Source organism: Lontra canadensis, unplaced genomic scaffold (assembly GCF_010015895.1).
Source record: "Lontra canadensis isolate GAN:19392208 unplaced genomic scaffold, GSC_riverotter_1.0 scaffold247, whole genome shotgun sequence".
Classification (NCBI taxonomy): Eukaryota; Metazoa; Chordata; class Mammalia; order Carnivora; family Mustelidae; genus Lontra; species Lontra canadensis.
In genome coordinates, this window is record NW_022631241.1 from 101,940 (window position 1) to 122,596 (window position 20,657).

Genomic DNA, 20,657 nt, shown 5'->3' on the forward strand with positions numbered 1-20,657 from the left:
TACCCTGGACAAAAGCTTGTCATAATTTTTCTGTCATGGAGGCTAAAGGAATAAGGTCTGGGTGAGGGACAATTTCTTTCAAATAAGAGTGAAATAACTTAAGTTGTAGGCTAAAAAAATGAAAATGAGTAGACTGTCTTCTCATGTACTGGATATATCTGAAAAATCTCAGTATACATTTTTTAAAATCAGGATCTAAGTGCCATTCAGAACCGTCAGGTTATACACCGGTTATTAAATTTTGTCGGGCATTGGCATCCCTGTCCGGACCCTACCTCAAGCTACAAAGCTAAAATCTTCGAGACTGGAGCGCAGATGTCTGTGTCTTAGCAGGCTCACTAGACAGACGTGATCTAGCAAACTCTGAGGCTGGCACGCTGCGGTTCTTTTCGGTCACAGCTGGACAGATCATCGGTTTAAAGGACACGCAGGTCTGCTACTGCATGTGCCTGGTTTCCTGACACCGGCAGTGGGTTTCGTCTGAAAGGCCCGTGTTTAATTCCTGCTCTCCCCTTGTTACAGCCGTTCTCCCATTTTGCCAATTTTCAAACACTTGGACTTTCCTTCAAGTGTTAAATTGCATATACTTCTCTTTATCTCCCAAGTAAAGGCTCTTACGGTAGAGTGTGATAGAATGTACAGTAGAACGTGCTGGCAGAGCACAGGGTCATTCAGGCCCGAGTTTCCCAAACGGTGGTTGTCTGGGGTCCTGCTGCCTCAGAGTTCTGGGAAGACACATGCTGAAGACAGAGTCATGGCCTCTGCCCCCGACCTGCTGAATGCGGGTGTCAGCAAGCGGTCCCCGCCCTCCTCCACCTCCCGCTCATGAGAACACGGGCCCGGAAACCTGCAGCTTTGCCCCGCATGTCCCCGTGGGCAGAGGCAGAAATCGGGTCTCGGCCTTCGATCCCCGCACCCCAGGCTTTCCCTGCAGTCCCGGGAGGTGGGGTGCTGAGCGCTCTGTTGTTCCCTCGCCCTGCAGCCACTCGCTGTATTTACTAGACGTTTTCTCTGATTGGAGTGAGACATTTGAGAAAATCCTGCCCTAGTGAAAGTGGCCGCCTTAAGTCCACAGGATCTGAGGCCAGTGCCTGCACCAACGTGACAAGTGATTCGTTAACATGTGAGGTAGTAAACAGGTGTCTTTCAGCACACTTTTATTATGAAATAGCACAGAGACACCAAGAATGGAGAGCGCTGTGGGAAACAGCCATGTCCTTCTTACTCACAATTAACAAATGTTTATGTTTTGTCATATTTGCTTCCTTTTAAGAAAAAACCGTCACAGACACAGTCCCCCTCCCTGCTAACTGTCCGACCATGTCCCTCCCTCCCCTCGGAGAGGGTGTCCCTGTCCCGAAATTCATGTACACACTTCCCTTTCTTTCTTCCCTGCTTTCTACTACATACGCATGTATCTTTCCGTAACAGTTCTGATGGGAGTGTTTTATAATCGAGGTCTGTGGCATCATATTGTACATATCACCTAGCGATGAAGGTCCCTCCCCTGGCATCATTTGTCGGTGCCATTCCCCGGAACATGCAAGATCAGGTCACATCTTCTGCCTGCGGCATCCCGCACGTAACTGTCCCCCAGGCTGGTCACTCTCCTGTCAGGGGACATTTAGGTTGGTTCCGTTTCCTCCGTTACAAACAGCGCCGCAGGGGACGTCCTTGTGAGCATGTGAAATAGAGAGTCCGGGGCTGGGGTGGCCGTGGAGGGACCCACTGCCTCCCACGGCCTGATGGGCCGCCGCGGGACTGTCCGTAGGAGAGTGGCCGTGGATCCGCGCAGGGGCAGGAGGGCCTGGAGCCCAGCTCAGGGGCCTCCCGCTGCTTTCTGTTGGGTCCCCCAGGGAGAGGGTGTGAGCATACAAAGCGTTCACGTGCTGAGTCTCACGTTCGCCACAGCATTTTTCTCCAGCTCTTGAATTTTCCTTTGTAGAAGGTGACACACTCTTACAAAACCTCCATTCTCGCCCTCGAAGACTTCTTGACCACATAAGTAACCTCCACAGGGAAGACGCCCTACTGAGGGAGGAAAGCAGCATCTATGATGACATTGTTTTTGTGGATGTCGTGGACACTTACCGAAATGTCCCTGCGAAATTGCTGAACTTCTACAGATGGTAGGTGGTAAGAATGTGGGGTAGGTAGAATTTGTCTTACTGTTTTTGGGATGTAGGAACAATTTATTAACATTAGACCCCTGCATTTTTTTTTTTTAAACCAACCCCAGAACCCCTCAACACCTGGGATGTGATGTCTTGTGTCCTGGTTCTTTGTGAGGATTGACCTTTTAAAGTTCTGCTGCTTTGTCATTCAGATGAGCAGATCCGTGATGTGAACAATCTTTATCAAAAATGGAGCAAAAGTCGCTCTCATTTCGAGTTGTTCCATTCTCTCTGAGTCAGAATGAGTCCTGTGAGTAATTGTCTTGGTTGCCTCAAGCCAACACCAGATGAAAATCACGGAGTTTGAAAATGTCCCGTGTTCAGTGGTGATCACACCTGCTGACCTACATGGCCCACATACAGCTCCCCCGAGCCCAGGTTACTGGTCTGAATTCTCTTCAGAACACGCACGTTCTGTTTGCATCCTCTACTCCACGCATTCGAGAACCACTTGCCCTAATTCCAAACGTTTTCAATAAGATGAAATGCAAAGCCCTGGAACTCTCCTGTAACTTCCCAACCCTTCAGCATTTCTTCCACCCGGGTTGTCATTCCTGCCTTTATATGACTGATGGCAGCAACGATAACAACTACTATAATTTACATATTTGTACAGTTAACAAGATTAGTCACTCAGGGGTCCACTTACTTGCTGTTGAGCCCTGTGACACTGTCCACCCTAGAACGAACCCGAGCTTTCTCTGTCTAGCCTAAATCTAGAGGTTTCCACATCTGTGTCTTTTAAAATTGGATCAGGAAGCTCGTTTCTTGGTGAGCCCCCAAGTCTGTTGCTCTCTCTTGCCTGTTGCCCTAGGCAGAGTGGATGGATGTAGTCTGGATTCATTTACGGAAGGTCATGTTTCATAGCTAGGGCAAGTTAATACAATTTTGGAGACACCCTGTGGCTAGAGGGCAGATAGAATTAAGAGCTGGATCGGGGTGTGTCTAGAATACCAGGGTTGTGTTTGGACAGCTGAACGGAGAAAAAGAACCTTCTTTAGCTCAAGGCCCCTGAGAGGGGTCCTTGTTATAAGGGGGCCAAGGCAGGAATGGAAAGAGTTCAGTGAAGGGTGGGAATGGAGGTCCAAGAAGTGGGAAATCCGGATTGTGGGGTTCTAGGACTTTCTCTGGGGAGCTGATTCCTGGCTGTGGAAGTTCAGTGTAGTTTATCTGTTACCTTTGGTGTAAGTCTTCTCTCCTGTACTCCTTGCGCATCTCTGAGATCTTAGTCATCACTGCCACCTGAATCACTGGTGACAGGCTAATGGACCTGGGCTTGGGGACCCACTCCTCCCCCTCCCCGCCTGTGACACCTGTCCACCATCCATGCTGTAATGAAAGTGGCGCTAGGCATTCTTTCTTCAGGTGACTCCTCAGTGACCGCAGTGTCCTTTATCACAGAGTTCCTCCTGATGAGCAAATATTATGTGCTCCTGTACTGTTAGTTAGAAGTAAACTTCAGAAGCACGGGGTCATGCACTTTGGTGTGGACCTGTTGTGAAATTCACCATTCTTCGACCGAAAAACACTTTCTCCAGATTTCTTTTATTCAGATTTCTGCCATTTGGTTCCCTAGCAAGACTCTGGGTTTATTTTAATCCAAGATGGACAGGGATTGGCACTGTGAAATGAAGTCAGTTTTGTCTCTGCTCGCCCTTACATATCTGGGTAAATGAAGTCACCCTCCTGCGCCTTCCTAAAGGTCATTTATAAGAGTTTAATTGTGGGGAATCATTTCTTCGGGGAAGTCTGTTTCCATGTTACAGCTCAGTGTTTTAAAAACCATCAGCTGAGTGAAGTGGAACTCGTGGCACAGTAGGGCATCTTGTGCAGCAGGGTTCTGTGGGAGAGCCTGCGAGGACACCTGTCCCCGCACCCTGGGCCCCCGGGAAGAACCCAAGTGCCAGGGTTGGCATGTTTGCCAGCCTGATGGGAACAAGGTCACAGAACCGTTTGTTTGCGCATAGGTTCCACTTAAGCCAGGTCTGTAGTTTATTGTGTTTTCGTCCGCACCCTTCAGATCCGCTTGGTGCTTCTCTGTTACACTCGGTGAGTACCGAGTGAGGATGGATGCAGTTGCTGGCGGCAGCGTTCTGAGCACGTTCTCAGCCTCGGAGAAACAGAGAAAGTGTGCAGGTCATCCAGGGACAGTCCTCCAGTAGTAAAACGGTGGTGATGTCACCACGGCGGCGTCACTTCCTCTCCTGGTACGGAGGTACGGATGCACTGATTCCCGCTTTCCCTTCTGCCAACAGGACCGTGGAAACAACGAGCTTTGACTTACTGCTGAAGACAGACGACGACTGTTACATAGACTTGGAGGCTGTATTTAATAGGATTGCCCACAAGAATCTGGATGGGCCTAATTTTTGGTGGGGAAAGTAAGTTAAACCTTGTTCGCTCTTCAGCTTCATGTCCCTGATCAAAGGGAATTAATTTAGAATGACAAACACACAAGCTGTTTTTCACAAGCAAAATGTGGCTGAGATGGGCAGCCTCCTGCCTGGGCCCCTGGGCGTTAGCATTCTGCAGCGAGAGGGGAGATCTGCAGACCGGGAAGCCTGGGCTAAGGTGAACGAGGAGGGGAAGACCGTGTGGCTCTCATCATCGCGGCCTAGAAGTAACGGTGCTCGTGTAAGGAGGAGCTGTACAGGGTAGAAGAGAGTTGTGACACGTTTCTGAAACTTCGCTGTTTCTTCAGGAATCCAGCATGGATTCGGGGTCTTTAGCGTATGTACACGTGATGCTCTGGTACTTTCAGAAACTCCACAGATGTAACTTAGAGAATGTGATGCGCCAGTCTTTCATGTCACACACCCGCTAGGTAAATGATGCCTTTCCTTAGACCCAAAAAAAAAAAAAAATTCCTTCTTTCCTTACTTTTACAGCTTAGTCCTTTGTAGTGATCGTAAAGGGGTCCCGGCTCGTAGTGTAGGACAGCTGTCACACCCACACAAAGAAGCCACCTCTTTTTGGCTCTCAGTTTCAGACTGAACTGGGCAGTGGACCGAACCGGCAAGTGGCAGGAGCTGGAGTACCCCAGTCCTGCCTACCCAGCCTTTGCCTGTGGCTCGGGGTACGTCATCTCCAGGGACATCGTGCACTGGCTCGCCAGCAACGCGGGCAGACTGAAGACCTATCAGGTGAGTCTGGATTTCCGCCCCGGCCGCGTACTCTTCACGCCAAGTCCTGTCCAGCCCGGTGTTCCACCTCTGAGCACAGAGCAGCGCACCTGGGAGGAGTCCCCCTCCAAGGTCAGGGACACAGCCATGGCCTCCAGACCTTGGCTCTAGATTCTGTTCCTAAAATCTTTTTTTGAGCCTACTTAATAGGTTTTCGGGCTGTACTTAGGAGGATAGTCCCTGGAAGAACCGAAAGCTTGACAGTCAAAAGGAGGAAGTCTGTAAAGCATGGGCTTCCTTTTTGTGGATTCCGGTGACCGTGTCACTCATCAGCCCACCTGGCCACCGGAGCTGCTGTAGGGCTCAAGCTGCTGGCGTGGGGCCTCCAAGGGCGGCCGACCGGCCCCGGGTGTCCACGGCCGCCAGGTTTCCCTCTGTGTACAAGTGGTGGACCTGGCGTTTCCCGGTAGAATAATTACAGAATGAAGTGGAAAGATGACTTATGGGAACGTGTGACATCGTGTTTAGAGACGACGCAGCATTTGAGCTTCTGCATTTTGACTCTCGGGCACGTACAGGGTGAAGACGTGAGCATGGGCATCTGGATGGCAGCCATAGGACCTGCGCGCTACCAGGTAAGCGAGCCTGGCGGGGCCGACCCCAGCCCCGGGGCTCTGCGGATTGTGAGGGAGTGAGGCGCCTGGGTCAGACGTGGGGCAGGAACGGCGAGCAGAAGGTCCAGCAGCAGGGCTGAGCCCGATTCAGCTCACAGCCATCCACCTGTGCTCGCATACTTTTTGAGTTTAAATGTTTTGGATGGAAGTTTTCCCACCCACAGAGAAGAAATAGGTTTTTATATGTTTCATTAGAAGTTCTTGGTAGCTTTTTAAAATACAAGGAGTCTGGGGCGCCTGGCTGGCTCTGTCAGTGGAGCCTGCAGCTCTTGATCTGAAGGTCATGAGTTTGAGCCCATGTCGGGCTCAGAGATCACTTCAAAAAAAAAAAAAAAAAAAAAGACCTTAAGGAATCTGCTGGCAAGTTCCCAGCAGCGTAACAGTCCGGGGACCCTTCAGCTCTTCTGACTGATGCAGATGCAACCGCGGATGTAAGTACCGGAAGGTGCTCCTGGAAATCCACGGACCGCCGGGTCAGGGAAAGAAAGGAAGGAAGGGATCTCCGGAGGTCGGAAATGGGAACAGGGGCCCTGGGGAGAGGCAGGCACAAAGCTGGGCTTCAGCTCAAGGCTTTCTGGGGAATTCGATTCCTGCAGCTTCCACTTTGGCCACAGAAGGTGCAGGGGGTAGAGGCACACGCAGGGACGGGTAGGGCAGGAAGCCTGTGCGGCGCCTGGGCCCAGAGCAGGCCCCACTCGTGTCAGGGGTGCACGGGGATGAACCCTCTCTCCTGGGCCAGACGTGACTGCCCTGCGTCTTCCCAAAGTCCCGGCTTTGACTTGCCGAACGCTGAACATCATTTTCTGCGTCTGATCATTGTGGTAGCTGGGGTTGGTGGGTCTGTGTGGGCAGGTGTGTCTGCAGACGTAGCTCAGGGAGCTTGTTTCCTGATGTGTTCAGAGACTTGTGTGTGTGAACTCATGTCCTTGGAAAGGAAGTATTTAAAATGTTCTCTACAAAGAGGACTGATGTTTCTGCCTCGCACCGAAGGCCATGACCATCTCCGACTGCACCGCCGGCGAATGGGACCCCAGCTAAGGGCAGGCTGGGGTTCCAGGTGCTCAGGGCAGACCCTTTCCATCCCACCCAGGGTCAAGGTTGAGACACGGGTTCTGTTTTCTAAATTACACACACACACACACGCATATGGCTAGAATCCTCTCCGCCACCCCCCCACCCCCGCCCCTGGAGCCTACAAGCTCATTTCCACGGCTCTGAGTTCACTTTGGTTTCTCGCCAGGACGGCCTGTGGCTGTGTGAGAAGACGTGTGAGACGGGAATGCTGTCCTCCCCGCAGTACTCGCCCCGGGAGCTGGCGCGGCTGTGGCAGCTGAAGGAACTGTGTGGGGATCCTTGTCAGTGCGAAGCAGCAGCGGGAGGGTTTTAACTTGCTGTGCCGGAGGAGGACGGTACGCCTCGGAGCAGCTGGGGTCAGTCGGAGGGGAGCCCGCAGTTAGGCAACAAGCGCTGTGGTCTTTCCAGATAGTTCTAGGTTGGCACTTTTTACCTGAAACCAATGTGATATTTCTAAATGTTTGCACAAAATTTCCTTTTTAAAAATCAACTGATACTGTACATAAAAATTTTATTTCCATATTGGAAGACCATTTGAAAAACACCAAATTGTTTTATAAAACATGTTTCTAAAACCTGAGGTATCCTTCCTAGTTTATAATTCATTACCTATCACTTTTGGTTAAAATTGGCCTCGTTCAGAAATCTAGTAACTAAGAATGTGAATTCCAGCCTGGATTATAGAATGGCTCTGTGAGGCATAATTAGGATCATGAAGGGCCAAAAACAATTCACAGAATGCTGTGTGGTCACTTATACCAAAGTTTGGGAATGGAAATGTCTGAGTGAAGTGGGCAACTGGAAAAGGAACCCATATAAGTCTCAGTTCTGGACATTGGTTTTAAAGTTCACCTATTAAGTGAGCTAATTTGTTTTCTTTTGCTGTTTAACATAAATCCTGAAGGTCATGGTCTAGTACTATTAAAAAAAAAAAAAGCTAAAATTCTGTGGCTGTAAATCAAATACCTCTCTGGGTTTTAGTGACCTAGGGAAGGATACTGCTAAGTAGCAGACACTTTAAAAGAATGAATTTTTCTTTCCTCCCGTCATTGCGTAATGTTTACCTAATATGAGTGAACTCCGATCAGAGATGGAAATCTTCTGTAGGATATATGCCCAGCTTAGGTACAACTGTAGGGAAAAGCATGTAATGAATTTTTGTAAGTACTCTAAAAACAGGGTAATGAAGGGAAGAGATCACAGCACACGTTACACATAGAAAATGCCTAAGTTTAAGCGACCTTTCCCAAAGTGACCGTCCAAATAATTTTGCTAACTTTATAAGCTCATAGTATCCATAGGTTCCATTAGAACTGGTCCTATGACCGACATTAACCGTGTTCAGAATTCATTAGACTAGCTAGGTTCTATTTAATATTTAAATCTCCACATATGGAAATGTATAGTCATGAAATATGAAATAAAATCAGAAAATCATTAGTAGGTGCAAAGCCTTTATTACTGCTGTTACATACAAGCCTAGAAATGGTCTCTTCCCAGTGAAAATACCACTTTTTCTATGCTTACGGCAAGTTGTAAAACCTCTTTTTCTGACAGAATTGTTCCAATAAATCCTTTATTTCCGGTGACCCCCACACCCAGTCATGATAAACAGTGTAGTCCCCAGACTTTCTTAGTTCATTATTACCATCGCACCAACAGACAATCTCCACTTTCCACAGAATAAAACTGTAACGACTGCTGGTCATTTTCGAGCTCGATCTCTCTGCCAGGCATCTACAAACAGAACAAAGGTTTGGGGCGATAAAGGCAGAGCCATCTTCATACATGCACCCCCTCCCGAAGAGAGGCATATGTTTCCCATTTAGAAACAATACGTGTCACATGGAGCCCTAGATTCACAATGTGTCACACTAGGGGGACTCAGCCAGACTCTGTTCTGTGGGCTACTTACTTTGGGGCTTTCATAGGAGAGCAGCAGTTCTGACACAGGAACTTTGAGAAGACGGGCCAGCAGTCCCTTCACCTTCTGAATTGTCATGGAGTCTGTCAAAGAAAAACACCCTCAGTTCTCTCAAATGACATGTGTCAATCTAGCTCATGTGACAAGACCACAGTCGCAACGACTCACGGTATCCGTTTTCCCGTGGACATCATTAGGGAAAGTCTCGCCTGCCCCATGCACCCCGAGAGCCGGTTCCACACCGCTGACCCAACACGTGGGGAACTGAGCTAGGGTTTGACCTAAGTGCCCTTTGACAGTGGGATTCCATTTCACTGGTGGCAAACATTTACTCCATCTGAATAAACCAGAAATCCCGTTCTCTGCACAGAGGAGTAAATCTGAGTAAAATCATTTACTTTCTAAACCTCTGATGACTCGCTTACAGATGGCAGCGAGAATGCTGGCATGGGGGCTCAGGCGTCCAGAGGGCGCCTCTCCATGGTTCTGCCTTGGTTTCCTCCTCTGTGGAATGAGGCAGGGACCGGTCTGTGAGATTGTGATGTGGGACCTGCCTCATGAGCAGATGCCTTGGTTTGTTCAGAAAACGCTATGAACTTCTTTCCAAAGATGGGTTGTGGTAAATACTGGATATTTTGATGATGAGAAATATAGTTTCTTTGAAGCTTTAGCTGGAGGTACAGCAATAGTATGGTGTTCCTACAAATATCACATGTATTCAACTATTTTTCTATCAAAAATGATTTTTGTAAAGCTGTGTTTTTATGCAACTTGTGATAATAAATGTTATCTTTATTTTAGAATAAAAACTGGCCTTGTTTATGTGTTGAATATAAACAATTGACATACTTCACATAACTTGTTCTTTTGTCTGTGAATATGTGTAGATAATCTTGTCCTTCTTACAGATTTTGGTGGACCAGGTTTCACTGTTCCGAGGGTGGTTAGTGATGGGTCAAGAGCAACGGGAAAGGACCCATTCCTAAGTCATGTCAGAAACAAACACTTTGGCCGTACAAGAATCCTAGTAAGGGGCGCCTGGGTGGCTCAGTGGGTTAAAGCCTCTGCCTTCGGCTCAGGTCATGATCCCAGGGTCCTGGGATCGAGCCCCATATCGGGCTCTCTGCTGGGCAGGGAGCCTGCTTCCTCCTCTCTCTCTCTCTGCCTGCCTTTCTGCCTACTTGTGATCTCTATCTGTCAAATAAATAAATAAAATCTTTAAAAAAAAAAAAAAAAGAATCCTAGTAAGAAATCTGGGTCTACACTGCACTGGGTCTACAGAAAAAGATGGCAATTTGCCCGTAATGCTCTAAATACTATTACCATTTCTAATGTCAACATAACACACAACTGTCTTAACATTCAGAAAATGTGGAGATGGTTTGTGGCTTCCTAGGCCCCCTGTGGAAGTTCAATGGGGGTCTACACTTCCAGGCTTTTCTCCGGTTGTTAGGACGGGTGGGTTTCGTGATGTCCTAACCCTACGTGCTGCTTTCTCGTCCAGCCGTCCATGCAGCTGGCCAGACCCTGAAGGGCCACGGGGTCAGGACGACTCAGGATTGAATTTTTTTACTTCAGTTTAATGAATTTCAATTTAAATGGCGACTCATGGCAGCGATACTGCACAGTCGACCCTAGACCCCTGCGCGCTCGCTCCTGCTGCCTGACCGTGGGGCATGGAGCTGCCGGGGGTTACTCGGCCCTTCCCCTTCCCCACTGGTGAGCAATCAGGTGGTGGGGGAATTTGCCATTATAAGTGCTACAAAGCAGACATTTTAAAAATGTGAATTTACTCCACTCACAAGCAAAGTATTTTATGAGAGTCGCTTAGGGCACTACACATTTCATCTCAGAGCCTCGCTGCTCCACACTTAACTCGTCCGTACCACTCTCTCACCATGAGGCGGGCTTCCATCTGACAAGGCTCAGTACACCCGAGAGACTGTAATTCTAAGTATATTAGATCAATCTAGTTGGTTGACATAACAGTATTTTCGGGATGAAGCTAATTCCATTCCAGTAATAGTGACGTTTAGACAGAGTTCTGGAGTCGTTTTTCCAAAGAAAACCATTTCAGTGTGTCCATTAAAAGACCACATCTGAGAACTTTCTGCAGGGATTCCTAACTGGCAAGGAGCAGAGTGTATGTGAAGTCACCAATGTCCAAGTAATTCACACTTCAGCTCACCAAGACAGGTTTCCTATTTTACGAAGGAACGGTAAGACCTCAGGCCCAGTGAGGCTCTCTGGACCAGCGCCACAACTTGGGCACTAAACAGCGGTGGGCTCGGGAAAGGCCATGCCGCTCCGCACTCGTGCCTTTGGCTAAATAGGTCATTGTTTAACAAGACTTTCCTACACAAGCTGATACGGGTACGGGAGACTTGAGCGTTTGGGGGGAAGGACACATTGTATTTTAGATCATAAAAGGTTAGTGAAAACCTAGAAGCTCCAAATGGAGCTTCTAGATACTCTCTACCAGCTGACTCATGCCTAGACCAGTGATTCCTAAGTGTAAGGAGACAAAAGTCCTGTTTTTCTTACCTGGCAGTTGTTTCTCTAGGACTTTCTGATCAACTTGATTAGGATATTTTATCTTCAGTGCTTGAAAGAGAAAAAGGAAAAAGACTGAGAGCTAGCGTAATAAGGGTTCAAACTGCACACACCTGAACCGCACCTGCCCCAGGATCCAACTGTAAGACCACCAGGCCCAGATCCTAATACAGGAACAGCTCTTACTGATGTTGAAAATTCCTTCTACTAATTCTTCACGGAATTAACGATTAACAACAATTATTCACAGAATTAACAACAGAAAGCGCTGGGCCAACATTCCAGTGCCTCCCCTGCTCCCATCCGACTCCTGGCCTGACTGTGTAGCTGGCGTCCCCATGTAAGAAAGTCACACATTTACAAACCACAAGTCAGCACACTTCTCACACACCCCGCCCCAGTTTCTAACAGTTGAGCTGAAAGCATGGGAACTGCCAAAACTTGTGATACAACTCAGAGATGTTCCAGAATTCATCCTTTCTTTCAAAACTGGGTTACTCCAGGTACCTCCTTAAGAGAAAGCAACCGTTCCCATCTGTGTCGGCGCCCAAAGACGCACATACAAGTAAGCGGTCTTTGAGTGTGCGGTTCTTACTTAGTAGTTGGTTTTTGAGCAAAAACGGCTGTTGTGTCTTGAGTTCCCCGTCTTCGGGCGCACCGTATTCTGTGCAAGAAGCATAAACACGGATCAGGATAAACCAGGCCCCTAGAAGGAAAAATACAGGCGCCAAAAGGACCCCCGTAGCCTTTTCCTTCCGGGAGCAGCTGCTCCGCTCACCTGGGACCTGTCCCCTTCACTAGACTACTTGTTTACTTATTTGCAGGGGGACGGCCACGGCCAGCCCAACCCCCACCCCGGCGCCTCACAGAACCACGGGACCAGATGGGACACAACTCAAGGGACACCTTCAGGTGTCAGCCAGATGGCGCTATGCCAGGCTGGGTGCCCGGGCCCAGCCCCCGCCTGGAAAAGCGGCGTCAAGAGGCCGCAGGGGGAGGGCAGGCGTCGCCTGCGCGGACTCATGCGGGGCCCACCGGGGCCTGCGTTTCTCTCAAGGCCGCGCGAGAGGCCGTGTCTCCCCTCAGGGCCTTCTCAGCAGCCACACCGAGCCCGACCCGCGCGGCTGCGGGACAGAAGCTCCCTTCCCCCGCCCGCCCCCACGTGATTCGGGCTCCCCGAAGCAGCGGGAAACCGGGCAGCTCCGGGCCGGGATCGGAAAGCGCCCCCCAGGCGGCGTTGCGTCCTCACGGCCAGCGCCCCAGCCGGAGCGCAATGCGGCGAGCGGCACCGGGAAACGGGTTTGAGAAAGAACGTGACATCTGGAGTGACGACTAAGTCAAAACGGGGAGGACGGCAGGGACAGAGTCGCCAAGTGGGGGCTTCAGGGCCTGAGGACCCAGGCGGGGAAGGTAAGGAAGCCCCGGTAGGGGGCGGAGAGGGCCGGGGGTAGGGGCGCCCTCCAGCCGCGCGGAGGGGACCGGACACGCTGGTCACCACTGCCCGGGGAGCTTCAGCAACACCGGGGCCGGGCTTCGACCTTAACACGCTCCGCGCGTGCGAGATCCGCAGGCTCGGCCAGGGCCGCCGCTGCTCCTGCCCCCCGGCAAGGAGGGGTCGCCCGCCCTCCCGCGGCGCGAAGCCGGTGGGGGGGGGACTCGGGCAGACAGGAGGGGCTTCCACCGCAGGGCTACCCCCACCCCAGCACCCCGATGCCGATCTCGCCCTTCCAGGAGGCCTCAGACTCCCCGCGCTCCCTCTGCGGAGCGAGGCTGCGGACTCTGCCCTGAAGAGGCCGGTTCGAGTCTGGCTCCTGGGCTTGCGGACGCGGCCCCAGCATCGCACTCAGGCCCGTTGGGAGGACCCCACCACGCCCCGAAGAACAGCAGGGCCACCGAGGGTCCCCTCCAACGCCCCGCGGCTGGGGCTGCGGGGGCGGAGCGGGAGGGCTGCGGCCCGCAAACGTACTGAGGCACAGCGACTGGTACCGGGGATGCGCCGCGAGGAACTCCGCGTGGGGCCGGTTCTGCTCGGGGTCCTGGTGGCCGCCCGCCGCCTTCCACTCGTTGCCGAACGCCTTCCGGTAATCGAGCTCGGCGCCGCGCCTCTCCTCCGGCGGGATCTGCGGGACAAACGCGGTCTGTGCTTTGTGCCCTGCCCTGCCGCTGGCTGAGGGACGGTCATCACACGGAGAGCGACGGGGCATCTCTTCTTACCGTCCCTTCCAACAGGGACAGGATTCAGGAGCTGACAGCGCAAGGAGGTGAGAACTTCGTCCTACATTTTCCTCACGAGAGTGTCCACAGCCGGCGTCCGGCCCGAGGGTGCCCCCCCGCCCCGCCCCGGAGCACACTGTTCCCGGCAGGCGGCCCGGCAGCAAGGCCCTGCCCCCGCAATTTCTGGAGGGCAGTGGCTGAGAAGAAGAGGACAAGCTCTCTGGCTCTTCCTCCTGTAATTCCCCCAAGACAAAGGAGCAAACCCCTGACACGCCCGGCCCCTTCTCAAGGCCGCCAAGCAACAGGCTTCTCCGGGACGCCACCTCCTGAGGAGCCCGGAAGAGCCACCATGCTTCAGGCGCAGGACGATTCTGATCATGTGTTTCCTGTTCTAAGAGGCATCAGATCCTGAAACCAGCACTCACCTCGCATTTGTTCAGGGTCTTCAACTGACCGATTTTGGCGATGATGAGCCCACGCGTGGTATGTGCTGCTTTGTTCTCTTCCGTCAGGGGGTTTCTGCTGCAGGACAGAGCGTGCAGACTCGGTAACTTATCCAGCTCATTGATAAACGACCACTGAAACCCAGCAAAAGAGAATACGTGAAAATAAACATGTTTCAGGCTCATTTCTTGGAGTATCTGAACAAGCAAGAGAAAAGCAAAAACCCCTCGTTCCAACCCGAGGTGCAGGATTGTCCTTACGCATGGAGCACCCACTGGGAAGACCACACACTTTTACTCTAGAACCATGTCATGTACAATGACAGTCTGCTTACTATGACTTAAATTAAGTTCTTAATACTTTAGGGTTTTCTGAGGGGAAGCATTTCTCTTTCAATTTAAAATATTTCTTACTATGTCAAAATGAAAAGCTTCTGCACAGCGAAGGAAACCAGCAACAAATCTAAAAGGCAACCTACAGAATAGGACAAGATATTTGCAAATAACACACCCAATAAAGAGTATCTAACTTAGCAATCACAACACCCAAAGAACAAATAATTCAATGAAAAATGGGCAGAAGACATACACAGACACTTCTCCAAAGAAGACATCCAAATGGCCAACACATGAAAAGATGCTCAATATCACTCAATATCAGGGAAATGCAAGTCAAAACTACAATGAGAGATCACCTCACACCTGTCAGAATGGCTAAAATCAACAACACAAGAAACAACAGGTGCTGGCGAAGATGTGGAGAAAAGGGAACCCCCCCAACCCCTGCACACTGGTGGTGGGAATGCAAACTGGTGCAGCCACTGTGGAAAATCATATGGAGGTTCCTCAAGAAGTTAAAAACAGAACTACCCTATGATCCAGTAATCGCACCACTGGGTCTTTACCCAAAAAATACAAAACACTAACTTTGGGATACATGCAACCCTATGTTTACAGCAGCATTATTTACAACAGCCAAACCACAGAAGCAGCCCAAGTGTCCACTGACTGATGACTGAAGATGTACGTACATACAATGGAATATTACTCAGCCATTAAAAAAAAAAAAAGAATGAAATCTTGCCATTTGCAACAACATGGATGGAGCTGGAGGGTATTATGCTAAGCATAGTAAGTCAATCAGAGAAAGACAAATATTGTATGATCTCACTCATATGGAATTTAAGAAACAAAACAAACAAGAGAGAGAGACAAACAAACAAAAAAAAAAGACTCTTAACTATAGAGCCCAAACTGATGGTCACCAGAGGGGAGGTGAATGGGAGATGGGGGAAAGAGAGTGTAGACTAAAGTGTATTTAGCTTGATGAGACCTGAGTAATGTGTGGAAGGGTGGGGTCACTATACACCTAAAACTAACACAACACTGCATGTTAACTATAGTGCAAGTAAAATTAACTTTATAAAGCATATTTTTAAAATGAAGTAAATATTTTGTAATGGAAGGAACTGACGAACTTCTCCTGAGAGTGGAAACGAGGGCTCATGAGGTACATACATTCCACAGAAGCTCTTACTTGTGAGATCTGATTGTCATTCACGACGAGGTACTGCAAGGAAGGAAACATGGAAGTCTTATGCCCTAGAGAAAAAAGGAGAACGAAGTTACACAGGAGAAGTGAAAGAAAGAGCTTAAGTATGAGGTACTGGGCAGGGGAGGGGAGCTAATGATCTCATATACCAGTTCCAGCATCTGGAAAACGTATAGAAGAAAGTCCAATGTCAGAAAGGATGAGTTGTTCTAATCTGAAATTTAAAATGTTAAATTTGATTATAAAGCACAGTAGAAAATGCTACAGTCTATCAACCAGACTGCGTCTGTAATATTTCCCCCACACCCTAGGTTCTCATGCCACATGAAACGCTGAGAAACAGTGAAGTATGGGGCACACAGAGTGGACTCTAGAACGTGCTCTGAGGGTTCTACAGTCGCCTACCGGTTCCTGGTGCCCGCGGCTGTGCTACGTGCTCATGGGTCTCAGAGAGGAAAGAGACATGGTCTAACTTCCCAAAAGGCAATGAATGAAGACTTTGGACATCAGCACGAGGGCCAAATTATTCATTCTTCAGTCACCTAGTGCAGATGTAGACTCAAGTGTATGCGGTTTGCAGGGACATGGTCCGCATAAATGCAAATAAAAATGTCCCAAAGGGACTTCCTCAGTTTGTGATTGCCACCATCATCATCATCACATTTCCACCGAGAAAGCAAAGATAGGATGTGATCCATTTACTAACCATTTCTAAGCACTACTGCAAGCAGCACTGAAGCAGCAAATTACCTGGGCAGATAGGCTATTAGAAACAGCTGATTTTCATCAATTAATTGATTAGAGGAAAGGTCTAATAACTTGACTGTCTGCAGGACATCAGCCGGCCTGTATGGAAATTAAAAACATTTCAACGTGAATTTCATCTCTTAATTGTTTTTGAAGATACAGCTTTAAAGTACCTGCCTTGAGTGTAAAGGAGAGGGAGGGGCGGGAGGCAGGTGGACAGCACCACACCAGGGAAACGCGGGGCCCTGATGGTGATGGAAACGTTCTCTGTCTGGACTGGACCGATGTCAGGACCCTGCCTGTGATATGGAACCGCAGCTCTGCAAGATGTTACCGAGGGCGTGGATCTGGCTCCTGGGTACAGGGGATCTCTGGGTAGTCTTTCTGGTAACTGCATGGGAATCTCAAATTATCTCAAAATATAAAGTGTAATTTGAAAACACCTAGGTGGCTAGGTGTCTTCAAACACCTAGGTCACCTGGTGGCTCAGTCGGTTGAGTGTCCGACTCTTGGTTTTGGCTCAGGTCATAACCTCTGGGTCATGAGATCGAGCCCCGAATGGGGCTGTGTGTGCCTCTCCCTCTGTTCCTCCCCCACTCACTTGCTCTCCCTCCCTCCCTAATAAACAAATAAAATATTTTAAAACAAAAATAAAAACATCTGCAGTTGTCTGTATAGAAAATAGTTCCATACAGTAAAATCTCATTAACTTGAATCTGTTCAATGAGAATTTGTTGTAAATTTGCCCGTGTTTAGTTTTAATAATAATTTAATGATAATCAACAAAAGAGAAAGACAACATGTTTAATTTACTTAAGGAGAACAAACTTTTATATATACTCTGGTACAGCAACCTTCTGCAGATAATGTTACCTAAAACGCATTATTTGAAAAAAAGATTAAAATGCATTATTTGACCCTTATAAAGCATTTCTTACAGAAACTCCATTTAGAAACAGAAATTAAATATATTTCTGTGAAACTAATAAAATTCTTGTCTTCAAATATATTTAACTCAAGGCTCTCACTCTGATGGGCTTTTCCTCAATCAGGACCAATGATCACAGGCGCCCTACTTTGTAAAGAATAAGCAGGTTTCTAATTCTCACTGGCAAATCCTTTAAAAAGAAAAACCAGTGTGAGGCATCATCGAGACTATTCATTTATTCAGACTACACGGCGAAACACAGACAGAAGTAAGCCTTTGTTACCTTTCCGAAATGAGGAGATCGTTAGACTTGAGGTACAGCTCCTCAAGGACCGGCCACCCAGCGGCGCACCGGAGCACCTGGAGAGAAACGGAGTTCAGGCTGGAGCAGCCTCTCTTACACGTTTCTTCCTGTGTGTTAATTACTATTATCTCTAATTTAACTCAGCTCCCTTACTGTTTTAGAAACAAAATGTCCTATGGACACTCCATCACGGACTCTAACTTGGTCCGGGAGCACTGGTGGGCCGGCGACAAAGTGTTTCGATGACATGGGAGCATAATCAGTCGGCGCTCTGGCAGCTGTGAATGCATCCTCCAGGGAGGTCTTGAACTGTACGAGGACTGCAAAGTGGATGTGCAGACATGCACTGCGCACACTCTTAGCACGTGACGTAGTTTGCTCCAGCGAAGGAAGGAACTTGATGTTAAACACCGCTGCTCAGTTCCCACTGCCGACCCGGGTGTGCAAAGAATACACTCATCAGACGGCGTTTTCCAAACTATTTCTGCGTTTTCGCACTTGAACTTCACCACCATCTCTAGCACCTGAATTTCTATGTGCCCTGCCTGTTCTCAGGCTAACTCTAATCCCATGTTGGAGGAAGGAGCACTAGGACGTACGCGCACCAGTAAAGGCAACTGGTCTCTACGGGAGGCACCTCAGTGGCATTTCAAAGACAAGGACTTTGTGGGGAAGGTACGTATCTGTGAAAACAGAATATACTAGGCACATATACTGGTCACCTCTGATGGAAAACAGCAGTGCCAGATAGAAGTTCCAAATGCTACCAGGCAAAATACCCACGAGTCCACTTTGAACCCAGCTGTACACGATGAACAGTGGATTCCAGAGCTAAACTTTAAACGAGAAAAGGATGCGAGAATCTTCTGGCAGCTCTGCCTTGGAGCACATGCGGAGAAGCTCCATCAACAGCTAAGTCGAGGGCTCTTCAAGTTCGGCGTAGGTTAACTCCACCCCACTATGGAGTGCTACAGTCCAGAAAGACACCAGAACAATCCAGAAGGAGCCGAGAGAGAAAATCCCAATTCCAAAATACAAAATTTTACTTCACTGCAATGATTCTGTAACTCCTTTCAGTGAGGCAGTTTAAAGAATCCTATTATTTGGGTAACAGGATAATTAAAACCAAGCCACAGGTGTGCTTCCGTTCCCTATTAAGCCAAGAATTTTAAATTTCTTATTTCTGGGTGATAAACTGGAGAAATAGGATTACCTCCGCCCATGTTATTCCTGTTCGGTTAAGGACTAAAACCTTCAGTGCAGGAAATGTTCCGGTTCGAGCTGGTGAACCCGAGGGAAAGCTGAGTTTATTCTCACTGTGTAGGGAAAGAAGTGACAACGTGTTGATCACCCACTACCCAGGAGGCCCAAGTGAAAGTCCCTAAAAACAACAAGTTGGGATTTTTTTAAAGATTTTTATTTATATATTTGAGAGAGAGGGAGTGAGAGAGGGCTTGAGATGAGAGAAGGTCAGAGGGAGAAGCAGACTCCCCATGGAGCTGGGAGCCCGATGGGGGACCCAATCCCGGGACTCCAGAATCATGACTTGAGCCGAAGGCAGTCGCTCAACCAAGCGACCCAGGCGCCCAACAACTTGGGATTTAATAGCAGGCATTTGGTTTGGTTTGACCTTAAAGCGAAATTAATTCAAAGCCAAGGGAGTCCAGGCTACCTCATTTTTAGTATTTGCAATGCACGACTTTTTGGTAGCTGACATCCACAGATGTTCTCCGAGGGCCAGGGCAGCTGGCTGGAGCTTAAGCCTCAGGCATTCGTAAGGTCAGTGTCCAGCTTCGCAAGGCAGAGTTTGGACACCACAAAATCCAGTGCCCTCTCAACTGCCCTACTGATATAGGCTGCCCCGGGGGCTACAGTCCCGCTCCTCCAGGGTCTCGAAACCACTCTCTCGCTATCAGGATGGATAAAATCAGTCACTGCCTTCTTGGTGCTCTCTTGTGATCCTGATCTCAGATAGTGCTCAATCCTGACAATGACAAGGAGTCATTTTGAAAGAAGATTCCATGAAAACACATGAGCCCCTATTTCCAGAAGAGGAGATGCCGGGGGTCAGAGGACACCTTCTGCCCTATCTGGAGCACCGCTGATTCAGGCCTGACTCTCCGCTCTCACTGAACCGCCTGAGCCAGGTACCAGCCACCTGTCCACCCCAGGCTGGCTCGAGGACTTTCACATTTCCCACCTGGCTGAGCCCTCGGGGAATCAGGTTCTAAGACTGAAACTAACCAAGCGGTGGAAGAGGCCCGGAAGATGGGGCCATTAGTGAAACATGCAGCTTGGTGGACAATCCTTATCAGAACAGAAGGAGACAGCATTCCAACGAAATTGCTCATTCCTACAGCAATCAAGTGCCAGAAGCTTCGGAACAAATAAGCACTCTTCACAGCCCCTCCCCTACTCCCCAGTTAAATACTGACTCCCCCAGAAGGCCCATCCTTCATGGGTAGCCTCACAAGAGACACCAAGATCTCCCAGCTTGACAGGCCAACCCTCCCTCAGTCAACCAAAAGACTCCCCCCTCCAATCCCCCAGAAAAGGGGCGCCTAGCTAGCTCAGTCAATAGAGCATGAAACTCTTCTTATCCTGAGGTTGAGACTCTGAGTCCCTCGTTGGGGGGAAAGCTTAAATATAAATAAGTAATAAGTAACTGGTGGTCCAGTTAAGTGTCACGTGTTGTGATGAACATTGGGTGTTATATGCAACTAATGAAACGCTGCACACACACTACATCAAAAACTGATGATGGGGGCGCCTGGGTGGCTCAGTGGGTTAAAAGCCTCTGCCTTCAGCTTGGGTCATGATCCCAGAGTCCTGGGATCAAGCCCCGTATCAGGCTCTCTGCCCGGCAGGGAGCCTGCTTCCTCCTCTCTCTCTCTGCCTGCCTCTCTGCTTACTTGTGATCTCTGTCAAATAAATAAATAAAATCTTAA

At 49.1% G+C, this 20,657-nt stretch overlaps 2 protein-coding genes across 5 annotated transcripts in view; one reads left to right on the top strand and one right to left on the bottom strand.

Moving 5' to 3' along the window:
- The window catches only part of LOC116862482 (UDP-GalNAc:beta-1,3-N-acetylgalactosaminyltransferase 2), a 57,125-nt gene extending 49,506 nt beyond the window's left edge, over window positions 1–7,619 (top strand). For both annotated transcript variants that reach the window (XM_032849781.1, XM_032849783.1), the window contains exons 8-12: window positions 1,946–2,129; window positions 4,430–4,555; window positions 5,158–5,317; window positions 5,875–5,931; window positions 7,211–7,619. In XM_032849781.1, the coding sequence (XP_032705672.1) occupies window positions 1,946–2,129; window positions 4,430–4,555; window positions 5,158–5,317; window positions 5,875–5,931; window positions 7,211–7,357 (674 nt within the window). In that variant the 3' untranslated portion in view covers window positions 7,358–7,619. The remainder of the gene's footprint in view (window positions 1–1,945; window positions 2,130–4,429; window positions 4,556–5,157; window positions 5,318–5,874; window positions 5,932–7,210) is intronic.
- Window positions 7,620–8,481: 862 nt separating this feature from the next.
- LOC116862481 (tubulin-specific chaperone E) overlaps window positions 8,482–20,657 on the bottom strand; it is a 72,371-nt gene continuing 60,195 nt past the window's right edge. Inside the window, exons 7-17 of one of the 3 annotated variants that reach the window (XM_032849778.1) lie at window positions 18,923–19,025; window positions 17,689–17,765; window positions 16,481–16,576; window positions 15,880–15,944; window positions 15,716–15,780; window positions 14,161–14,313; window positions 13,488–13,641; window positions 12,117–12,185; window positions 11,513–11,572; window positions 8,960–9,051; window positions 8,482–8,781 (exon numbers count right to left, since the gene is read on the bottom strand). In XM_032849778.1, coding sequence (XP_032705669.1) covers window positions 8,689–8,781; window positions 8,960–9,051; window positions 11,513–11,572; window positions 12,117–12,185; window positions 13,488–13,641; window positions 14,161–14,313; window positions 15,716–15,780; window positions 15,880–15,944; window positions 16,481–16,576; window positions 17,689–17,765; window positions 18,923–19,025 — 1,027 coding nt within the window. In that variant the 3' untranslated portion in view covers window positions 8,482–8,688. Of the gene's footprint in view, window positions 8,782–8,959; window positions 9,052–11,512; window positions 11,573–12,116; window positions 12,186–12,842; window positions 12,911–13,487; window positions 13,642–13,735; window positions 13,767–14,160; window positions 14,314–15,715; window positions 15,781–15,879; window positions 15,945–16,480; window positions 16,577–17,688; window positions 17,766–18,922; window positions 19,026–20,657 lie in introns of those variants that run through there. The other 2 variants (XM_032849779.1, XM_032849780.1) reach the window with 2 other exon arrangements.